The following is an 11,088-nucleotide window of genomic DNA, read 5'->3' on the forward strand; positions in this document are numbered from 1 at the left end:
GACAGGTGAGGTGATAAGAAAGGTGAGCACTGTAGTGGGTGTGTCTAAGGCTGTCATTGTTTCACACACATTCTCAGGTGTAATATAAACCCTGCTGAACCTGTTACTGCCTATTTACCTGTGACACAAACTCCTTCACCTGACACTGTGTGTAAGTGGCTCTGACTGCTACTTATTAGGTGTTTTTAGTGTTGCTACTCTTTACCTGCTGGAGTATCTCTCTCTTGTTAGTCACCTTTGGACCATAAAGCAGTTTCTTTGCGTTGCGACAGCTTGGACTTTGTTCTGATATTTCCTGTTCATACTCATGTGCTGGGCCGACAACAATATCTCTCTGAGCTTACTTTACATCTCTAATTCGCTCAAAGAGATACAGACAGTGGGTCCCAACACTGCTGGTAGACTTTTGGGGATTTTCCTGATTTGAAACCTTTAACCTGCAAAGGTGGTGACTGTTTGCGTTTGCGTTCGTGCGAGTGTAAGCGGCACCTGGGGCTGCATATCTGGGCAAGATGATGGAGGAGGTGTCCGTCATGATGGCGTATGATGCCCACGTTATGGAGCAGATGAGCGAAGAGGAGATCCTGGCCTGTCTGGTGGCTGAAACCGGACCTAAATTCACAGTAAGACTCACTGTTGCATGGATGCATTCAGACACATACATACATAATATCACCAGCAAAACCACAAAGACGAAACTAACTATTCATTTGATCTAAAACCATGATTTATAAAGTTACTAAAGGTTTTCTGAAAAGCAATGCTGGATTTATTAATTTTCACTTTTGCACCTAAAGACTTTCAGATACAAGACTTTTCTAAAGTCAGTTAGACTGATCCAATAAACAGAAATAAAATCAAACTTATTGCCTTCTGTGTACAAGGCTTCCTATACTGACTGGCAGCGATAAGAGTATAACAGACACTGTAGCACAAAACACATTCCTCTGCATGACAAATACTATGTGCTTCGAGATAGAAGGAAATGAATTCTGCTCATTTAAGATATTTGTGATATGGAAATTGTCATTTCAGGCTTTAAAAAGAATCCTCCACTCCACTATTATTCCCTTCTGTGTCTTAAAATGATCCTTGCCCATGTGCTCAGCTCAATCATATCTAATTCTTATCCCTATCTTGATCTCTTTTTTTGGGCCTGTTCTTGATTTGTCACGCTTATACAGCATCCGGCACCAGATCTGTTTGGGCGAGATTGCTTTCTCCAGCTCAGTAAAATATGACATTATTGTATTTTATTAGCCTCCACTCTCTCCCCTCAGGTCCCAACCAAGAAAGCTAAACTGAGGGAAAGTCTGCTTCAAATAATGGATGACGAAGAAGACTCCTTGGACAAATACCTGGTCAGAAATTTTTCCTACAAGTCAATGTCTTTGAATGTCAACCTCAACTTTATACCAACTCTGTGACATTTTTGAGACAACAAATTAAATCTGTAAAAGCTATATTTTCCTTTTTTTCTCTCTCTCTCTGGATTTAAAATTACCTGATTTCCGATATTTGTTTTCTGCCATGTGCTGCAAACCCTGATAGATTTTTCTGTGTTTTACAGGAGGAGAACCGTCGGCTTCAGCAGGCCAGCCTCCGTCTGGAGCAGGAGAATGACAACCTTGCCCACAGACTGATCACCAGCAAAATTGCCCTGAGGAACACTCTGGACAAGGTCTACTACATTGCCCTTCACAAGAGGGGGGGAAAGGGTTTAATTTAAAAATGCAAACTTACCTGCGGAAGGTCTCAGAAACTCTCAAATCTAGAAGAGCCTGTCAGGAGACGGCCAAACTGTAACCTTAATAAAACTTCTACATTAGAATAGAAACTCAGCCTGCAGCTACTCTATGCATATGAGCTTAAAATGTCAGCTAGTATTGAATTTCAACCAGCCAGCAGTGCTAAGCATGCAGTCATTTAAAAAGTTTAAAACAAACAATATGATATACACCCTGAAATATCCTGGTGCAGAGATGATCAAAAATATAAATGGTTCTGTAATTTTTATGTTTTCAAGTTTCCTAACTGCCCCAAAAGCCTGAAAAAAGGCTATTTATTTGTTATCACATACAGTAATTTATTAATTTTGTTGTACATGTGATAATCTAATCGTATTTTTAGACTGAAAAATCGTATGAAAATGAATACACATAATTTTCTTGTATTTTATAAGGTCATGCATGCCAGACATACTTTAATGTGTGAGACAGAATTGAAGGCTAAAAGACAATGTTGATTTTAGGCAGAGGACAGAGTGGATGAACTCACTAAAGACCTTCTACAGACCAGACGTCAACTGCAGGCTACAGAAGAGGAGAAGAGAGGGAAAGAGGAGGAAGCTGCAATGGTAAGGTTCTTAATATGTCTGAAGACTTTCTAACATCTGACAGCCATTATAGGTTCAATATGTATGAGTGAAGGATTTCTTCTCTTCCTATAGTTAAAGGAGGTGTTTCGGAGAGAGCTGGAGAAGACTGAGCAGGATGTCAGACGGTCGACAGGTATCATTGCAGACTACAAACAGGTACAGATAGTTTGAGAAATACCTTATTCCTCATAAAGGATGTATATTAATAAAGAATGCGCTGATGCTTAATGATGTTGATGCTCTTCCTTCTACTCAGATCTGCTCTCAGCTGACAAACCGTCTGGAGAGGCAGCAGGCCGCCCACAGAGAAGAGTTGGATTCACTCAAGGTTAGAATAGTGCTCTTCCTGTGGAACTCTGCTGTCATCCTTTTCTACTTTTATCTCTCCTTCTACCTCTGTCAAGCTTCAACTTGAACACCATGTCATAGGAAATAATTTTGAAACCCTCAGCTGCCAACGTTCTCATTATGGTTCATTCTTAACAGCAGGTGTCAGTGGTTTTTAATTGCTGGATGACGATGAAACGTCTTTATTCTATCTCATATTCTCCACCTTTTCAGAGTGCAATGAAGGCTTGCGCACGCTGTCGGCACGTTGTAGAATTAGATGAACCATCACCCACGACTCAGGACACAGCAGCATTAGAAGGCCACGGGATGACTGAACCAGGCCAGAATGAGGGCAGTGAAAGTCCTAGAAAGGCAGAGCTGTGGAGAGACAACCAGGAGAAGGAGTCCCTCAAGGCCCAGATCAGGGAGTTGGAACAGGAGTTGGCCCAGACCAAACTCCAGATGGTGGAGTCCAAGTGCAAGATCCAGGTGAGAGCAGACCCATTAAACCCCTCACACATGTACCACATATATATATTGGAGCATACAGTACACAAACACATTTTGGTAATCCAAGCATGCAATATCCAGGTCAAATCACAGCAGCTAAGGATGCATTGTCACGTACAAGAATGTAAATCAAACTTCAAACACACACAACGAGCAGAGGGTCTGTACTTGTGGGTACAATTCTGGGAATATATTCATTGCCTGGCCCATAATAAAGAAACATATTATATCAACTACCTGCTCAACTTTAACTCAATAAGAGGAGATCAGCTTTAGAAGATATTAATTGAGGTTAGCAACAGTGAAAGTTTTTGGCTATTAGAGCCCATCGATGTGAAGCATCCTCATTAACTGTAGGCCCATAAGAAGTTAGGAAATAGGACAGGATTCCCTGGAGTCTAGACGCTGGTGGGGAAAGAACAGCATCCAAGGACTGATTGGCTTGAAGCACATTATTACTTTTGGTGCTAAAATTAAGTTCTAGAAAAACTTATTAAAATAGTGTTCTGCTTTAAAATGTATTATTCTTCTATCAAGAGAATATTGTATATATTGAATGTATAGGGAATATTGCATTTAATTTCTTCCCATGAAACACTAAGAAACAATACTTAATTGTCTTCAGTTAGCAAATTATTTGAAAGTATGCTTTTATTAGTCAAAATATAAGCACATTTACAATGATGTATGCTTAATGGATTGCCTTAAGTACACTTAAAATAAGCATACTAAAAGTCTATAATAGCCTACTTATAAGTACAATAAATGGAAAATTGTTAAACTTTTAAAAACTTTAAAGTTTAGGGATAAAAGAACATTGACATTATGACTGTGCAAATATGGACTGAAGTTATAAAGTAAAGTTCACATTTTCCCTGCTGAATTTCTCACATATGCCTGTGTTATCCAGGAGCTGGAGCACCAGAGAGGAATCCTGGCCAACGATCTCCAGGAAGCAAAGAACAGCTGGATCAGCAAGGCTTTCACCTCCCTTAGGACCCCCAGTGGAGGGGGGCTTCACAGCATTAGCATACCCAGAGATGGAGCTAGCACAGTGCGATGGAACCTCCACAGTAGGCCCCTCTCTGCATGGAGCACCAAGAAGCTGTCGTGGCCTCACAGAGACAATCGAGAAAATGTCTGATAGCTTGGACTGTGACACAATGGAAGGATGAAACCTCTTATTAATCCTCTTATTAATTCACATTGTTATATGTACAGTATGTATTCAACCCTGTAGCTGCTATTTCTTGAGAATATTTTTTTAAATAGTTGTAAACCACATCTTTGTGCCATGTGACTTTTATGTATATAGTTATTTGTAAATCTCAACTCTATATTAAAGCAAGTATCACGTCAGATTTTTTTTTTTGTGTGTGACGTAAGGAAACCATACTCAGTTACTTGGCGGTTCTTTCTGAAGGAGGTTTTCCTGTGATAAAACCAAATGCGCTGTTCCTCTTTCAGTATGACCACGGCTGCCTTTAAAGTGTCGATCCGCTGCTCAAGCACACAGAGAGAAGAGTTGTCAGCAGTAGACTGTAAAGAAGTTATCTCTGAACTTTGACTTTGCAGAATAGAGCTGACCATTACAGAAACACAGCAACGGAACAATAGTTTAGAGCAGTCAATATATTGCATAAGTGAGGGTTGATTATAGTATTTAGCAATTAACACTAAGCTTTGTAGACAAACTAAACTCTAAATTACTCTAATTACTGGCTGAAGCACTGATAGCTGCAATGGTTGGCAGTGTGTGCGTCACTTTGATTCTTCTCATTTGCGTTCTTGGAGGCCAAGCACTGGACCTGCTGAGGGCAACTGCAACATCAGGGAGTGAGTATCAATCTGTGTGAAAAATAATAATTCTTTTATAGTAATTTTATGAGGGGTTTTTTATGTCACAAAGGCTCTACTGTTGTTTTAAGGGTTTTTGGTGATATTTTAATGTATGTTTTATTGATGAGTAACTAGTAAGCAAGAAAAAATGGGAATTGAACAAATAAGAATAATAAAAACACACAAGCAAGGATATAATGCTAAAACAAAACCTTTACATAGAAGAAAGAAAATACAACAATACAAACATTTTCTGTATTTTATGCTCTGCTCCTCTTGCGCCTGAATGAAAACAACCAGTCATAGCCAAGAAAGATAGTTTAGTGTTGAGTTGTTTTTGTATATGCATGGTGGATTCCTGGAGAACAGCTAACACTAGGAGAAGCCAGAGGAACCAGATTGTATTCACAGATTATGTGTCTCATGTGCTACTGTCAGGATACAGTGAAAACTTCAGTAAATATGACATATTTTTTAATCAAGTCACCCGCTGCAACTTTAAGTGTAATTTCTTCCCTCAGATCCTGCCTTCACTCCCAAGGTGCATTGCTGGTGTCCTAACTATCCGAATGTGACTCTCTGCTCCTGGCCTGAACCCTCTCACGCCCCACTAGTACACTACATCACCACCTACAGGTAAGTCTGAGCAAGAAAACAACTGTCCTCCGCTCGTGTGCTGACCCCAAACCACTGACACCTTTTAGTAAAACAGACTCCAGTTGTCATTAAGTGTCATTGAGGAACTCATTTGTATGTGTGTTAATGTGTTTGTCAGTCAGAGACACAGGCAGACGGTCACCGAGCAGTGCCATCTCATCCAACCTAACTCTTTATCCTCGTCATCCTCATCTCAACGGGTACCAGTTTTATTTACATTTACTGCATTAAACTGCACTATGCTGCACTACACTGTACTGTACTGTACTCTACTGCATCATACTGTACTGTACTGTACTGTACTGTACTGTACTGCATCATACTGTACTGTACTGTACTGTACTGTACTGTACTGTATCTCCAGCTGAAGAGGGGCTTTACAAAACTCACTCAAATCGGATTTTGAAAAAATGAAACTAAGCACATATCATATGTAAAGAATAAAAATAGGTATTTTTTTAGGATTTTATGCTGTAATGTTGTTACAAAACTTTCAAAGCTGGGAAAACCCCTATTCGGTTTTTCTGTTACAGCTGTTATCAACCACAAACCACAGTTTGTCTTGTGATTCTGATGTGAATGACAGTAAGATATGAGAAATAAGCAGCATTGTGCTTGGTTATGCAATGATTATAGAGTTATTCTCAGCATCACTGTTGTCCTGCACATATCTATATTTAAGTATTCAAGTAAATAAGAAATTAAGCTGGCAGTGTGTAAAAACTAGCAAATTACCTACATATCCTGGAGATTTTCTGAATTGAGACATAAAATAGACTGATTTTATGTATATAAAGCTACAAATAATATATATTAGCTTGTATCACATATCATTCTGTTTCTTTGTTTAGCTCTGGCGCTGCCTCCTTCCCAACCTGAACCTTCTCACTGACTACATCATCAATGTCACAGCAGTTTATCCTGGTGGAAGCAGCTCCCATCTTTCAAGTTTCATGATGGAGGATATAGGTGAGAACTGACATTAGAACTAATCCTAAAGGTGAGGAGAGTGACAAATGTAGTAATAATGTAGTGCATACTGTAAAGATCTTTTTTTGTTTTTCTTTCTGTCTGTAGTGAAACCAGATCCTCCCGTAGACGTTCGGGTTTCCCCTCTTAATATCAGGAACCTGTTGGTGGAATGGTTCCCTCCCCCTACGTGGGCTAACCTGGACATCGCCCCCCTAAAGTACCAGATACTGTATCAGTGGGAAAGCCGGGGCACCCCAAAGTCTGTCAATGTAAGAGTAATCTTCATCAGAACTTACACATATACCGATACCACAGACAGAAGTCCAAAATTACCCAAACTGTTTTCGAAAAAGTTTTAAAAAGTCCCTTCATCTGTGGAAGTCTGTGGTAATTAATCATGTAGCTTTTGAGTTTAGTGTTAAATGTAAACATATAAACAACAATACATCTTATAGTGTTTACAGTTACAGTTTTAAGTAACTTACTTTAAAATGACAACTGTTGATTGGTGTTAATTAGTAAGCTTCAGGTATTGGTAGTCTTTTAATTCAACCTTTAAACAGAGCCAGGCTAGCTGCTTTCAGTCTTTCTGCTAAGCTTTAACTCCTGGCTGTAGCTTCATATTTAAAGAACACAGTAAACTTCTAACTATGCCTTTAAACCTATTTATTCAAGTAGAGTCATTGTGTTTTATTTTGAAAATGTAGATGTTCATGCGTGATTAAAGAAAAAATTATCATACATTTTCTCCACCAGCTGGGTCCATTTGAGAGCACCAAGGTTGAGCTGAAGGGACTGACACCAGGAAGACCCTACCTGTTCCAGGTGTGTGCAAAGGAGCTGTTGGGTCTGGGCAAGTGCAGCGACTGGAGTTTACCTGTAAAAATCACCATACCAAGAGCGAAACCGTAGAGGAGACCTCTCACTTCCTGTTTTATTTATTCCTCTCCTTTTAAGCTAGCAGTGAAGTAAAACTGCAAACAGGCAATCATTGTGGTTGCAGCTGCATGAGCAATGCAAGCGATAATTATTGATATTTTGTTTTATTTATAAAGTAATAAATAGATATCTGTACAGTGTACAATAAAACCCCTTCTACTGAATATTGTCTTTTTTGTAATTGTCTTGGTTTGTGTTGGTCTTTGGAGCAACTGATAATATTGTTACCATAATGTATCTGTCTGATTACTTTTTATATGAACAGTTTATCACCTGTTGTGACCTTTTTTAAGACACATTTATCTATTTTATCATTGTGTGGCAGCTCCACATTTGTGTGAAAAATTTGAATAAAAACAAGGCATTTGTATTGAAGCAGTCAGTCGACTACATGCACTACGAGTGGGGTCACAAACTCAGAGTGTCTGACGCCCATAGTGCAGGAAGGAGGTTTCGGGAGGTGCAAATGAAACTTCTCTGGGCTGTACGTGCCGGGACCAGGAATAGCAGAGGAATAATTAGGCCTCTTAGTCCGGCTCTGCATGGAGAATGAGGGCTGGCGCTGGCGGTAAATGTCTGGGTTGATGCTGTTGTATTTTGCTGGTCCGGGGCTCATGGAGAGGTCTTCGGTGGGAGCTCCGACCTTCCTCCGGCCTGAGAAACTGAAGCTGGCACTGGAGGGTTTGTTAGGCACCTGGCAGCCCAGCAGATTAGGAAGACAGTAGCTGGAATGAAAAACAACACATGTATTCAGCTTGTTTTTAGCCTAACCCATCCTACTGAAGATGTAAATCAAAAACAAAACAGGTCACAACTATACACTTTTTTTAAACAGCTAAATGATATCCTAAAAACAATTTGCACCGTAGTTTTTAGCAAACAGGAGTAAATAGTGCATTTATTGGGGCTAGTATATGTGGCATTGACTCAGTGCAGTGCCCATGTTCATTATAATGAAGGAACATACCATTGATGTATTCAGGGAAACAATAGAGCTCTATGGTATGGAGACAATACTTATAATATCACCAGCCTTGTCCTGTACTGTCTCTTCCCTGCTGTCTTCACCTGTTGGGTGCTGGTACCGCATCGACAGAGCGGTATCTGGTGCGGTTGCCGATGGTGTAGGATGGTGGTCTGTGGTGAGCATTGAGAGGCGGAGCCTTCTCTGGGCTGTAGGCCCCTGGCCCTGGAGTCTGGTACAGCTCACCTATGAACACAAATAGAAATTTGTTTTCGAAAGTTTTAATGAAGAGAAAAGAAAGGCCTGAACGTGAAAGTGTATGAAGGAAATAGTCTCTAATCCTCCTCTAATCTTTTGATAGTGTGATGAAGAAAAATCTTTTCTTCACCTGATTATCTGGATGTGTGTGTGTGTGTGCGCTCAAGATGTTTCATTCACCAACTAACAGCGGTGGAGGAAGTACTTGGATATTTTACTTAAATATACTTCAAGGGGATTTTAACAGTTTACGATATAGTCTCAATTTAATACTGATGCCTTTAAATGAACTACAGAAACAAGCAAGACCATCTGTGAGAAGACTGGATATTTTTATATATTCTTAATGTCTCCCATCGGGTCGGCTTCTGTTGGATTCCCCTTGAAATTAATTAATAAGGGTGGTGAAAGCACTACCATTTTGTCCACAGGGACCACCAGAATAAAAATTAAAGTTCTTTGTTGCTGCTTTATGTAAAAGTACTAAGATCAAACTGTAAAAGTACTTGTAAAAGACATAGTAAATAAATAAAAACATTATTTATTTTTTTCCTTTTTATCACCTTTAGTCCCTGTGCGCCTTGCTCTGCCCAAAATGGAGTAGGAGGGGGTTTCCATCCGACCAAACCGGGTGACCTTGGCATCAATGTGGTACCTTGGTCCTGGGCTGGAGTCCACAGACACCACTACAGAAAACACAAACGACTATCCTGTGACACCTTTAGACCTCATAACAGGATGTGAGAGTTACTTAGCATAAGAAAGTTTACAAAACATTAAAGATCCCTGTGAGTAACTCTCAACTCACTGGCACTGCTCAAGCGGCTGTGGAAGGAGTAGGCCGGGCTGCTGGGCTTGGTGAAGTCATGGTTGATGTATCCAACTGTAGGGGGCAGAGCGTAGCGTCCAGGGCCCGGGCCTGACAATGAGAAGAGGAGTAGGAGGAGTGCGGCGATAAAAATGATGCAACAGATTCAACTCCAAGCAGCAGTATAGCACACCCGCCGCTCTCTGGCTCGGGATGTATAGTCTCTGATGATTTCCATATGGAGATCTTTGACTTAATTTCTATGGTTATGCATTTTAACGTTCTCCCTGTGCTTGTTTGGGAATGGATTCTAAACAAAGTAGAAATCTCAAACAAGTGTGGTGCAAAGGCTGTATAATTTCCTAGCAAAAATAGTTCAGCTATAATATAGTCCATGTGGATGCACACACACACACACACACACACAGGCAAACATATTTCTTAAACTGACCTCTTTCTCTAGCAGAGATTATCGGCCGTTTCTTCACCACCTCCTGCATTCTCTGCCAGCCTCTTTCTTCCCCTTTTCTTCTTCTGTCCTCTTCTCTGCCTCTTTGGGTCCTCTGTCACTTCAGACACCTCCTTTTTTGTGTATGTGTGGCTCTCTTCTGGTAATCCGCGGCGTCCTGGGCTAAATTATACATAAGCATGAGGTGAAGAAACCCTATCTTGACCGAGGGCCTGGGTACGCCCCAACCTGCTCTCCACCTCCCTTTCCGCGAGGTCCCCTTGGGACAAAATGTGTACACCACCAAGGCCAAAACGTTGACTCTGTCAAGGCTAAAAAGAGATCGAACAGTGATTGTTTTGGTTAAGAACAAAATCAGCACCGCAGATGCTTCTGTACAGCTAACTGTACAATGAACATAGAGATTTAAAGTGAAAGTGCAACAATAAATATGATAGTATCATGTAGTTCATTTGTCATCCTGTTCCGAAGCATCAGGTTACTTAAACTGAACTGCAGTATGTGTGGTGAACCTCTCAACTACACTATGTATGCTGTAACTAATAGCAGCTCAGCACACATGCTATTAAAAATGAAAGGACTTACACTGATCTTATGTTGCACGTGGATATTCGGCAAGCTCAACATTGCTGTAATAAAAACTATGAACTGGTTAGTGTAAAGATTTAACAAACTTTTTGCTATTCGATAAATATGTTTTAGGTCAGTGGAAGATCTCTAATGACTGCATGCTCAGTGATCAGGAAAGCCCCAATACAGTGCTAGAACTGTAAAAAAGAGCCGTATTGTTGAGGTAAGTATTTGATTTTTTTGCACTAAATTTCATTAGGGAAGGAGAAGTGAAGGCAGAAATACAATATAAAGGGTCAGATAAGTCAAAAGACCCACCCCTGCTCTCCCCTTCTTAGAGAAAGTACATAACCCATGTTCTTTTCTGACCCCGACACCTAATAATTTATGTATAT

General features: G+C 40.2%; 3 protein-coding genes across 3 annotated transcripts; 2 read left to right on the top strand and 1 right to left on the bottom strand.

Annotated features, from left to right (window-relative positions):
* Positions 1 to 323: 323 nt before the first annotated feature.
* LOC118337412 (rab GTPase-activating protein 1-like) lies at positions 324 to 4,544 on the top strand. The gene is made up of 8 exons (XM_035674401.1): positions 324 to 623; positions 1,281 to 1,361; positions 1,571 to 1,681; positions 2,252 to 2,356; positions 2,450 to 2,533; positions 2,634 to 2,705; positions 2,939 to 3,196; positions 4,128 to 4,544. The coding sequence occupies exons 1-8, from the start codon at positions 513 to 515 to the stop codon at positions 4,359 to 4,361; spliced, it is 1,056 nt and encodes a 351-aa protein (XP_035530294.1). The 5' UTR covers positions 324 to 512; the 3' UTR covers positions 4,362 to 4,544.
* A 215-nt stretch (positions 4,545 to 4,759) lies between these two features.
* On the top strand, positions 4,760 to 7,691 carry ebi3 (Epstein-Barr virus induced 3). Its single transcript, XM_035674516.1, has 6 exons — positions 4,760 to 5,053; positions 5,578 to 5,692; positions 5,832 to 5,913; positions 6,565 to 6,682; positions 6,791 to 6,954; positions 7,442 to 7,691. Exons 1-6 carry the CDS (start codon positions 4,960 to 4,962, stop codon positions 7,595 to 7,597), a joined length of 729 nt encoding a protein of 242 aa, XP_035530409.1. The 5' UTR covers positions 4,760 to 4,959; the 3' UTR covers positions 7,598 to 7,691.
* A 312-nt stretch (positions 7,692 to 8,003) lies between these two features.
* Positions 8,004 to 10,154, bottom strand: odf3l2a (outer dense fiber of sperm tails 3-like 2a). Its single transcript, XM_035674600.1, has 5 exons — positions 10,106 to 10,154; positions 9,655 to 9,765; positions 9,410 to 9,532; positions 8,693 to 8,834; positions 8,004 to 8,349 (listed from the first exon to the last, which is right to left on the bottom strand). The coding sequence occupies exons 1-5, from the start codon at positions 10,152 to 10,154 to the stop codon at positions 8,004 to 8,006; spliced, it is 771 nt and encodes a 256-aa protein (XP_035530493.1).
* Between the last annotated feature and the right edge of the window lie 934 nt (positions 10,155 to 11,088).

This window comes from Morone saxatilis, unplaced genomic scaffold (assembly GCF_004916995.1).
Source record: "Morone saxatilis isolate NCDOM2014 unplaced genomic scaffold, NCSU_SB_2.0 Contig3, whole genome shotgun sequence".
Taxonomy (NCBI): Eukaryota; Metazoa; Chordata; class Actinopteri; family Moronidae; genus Morone; species Morone saxatilis.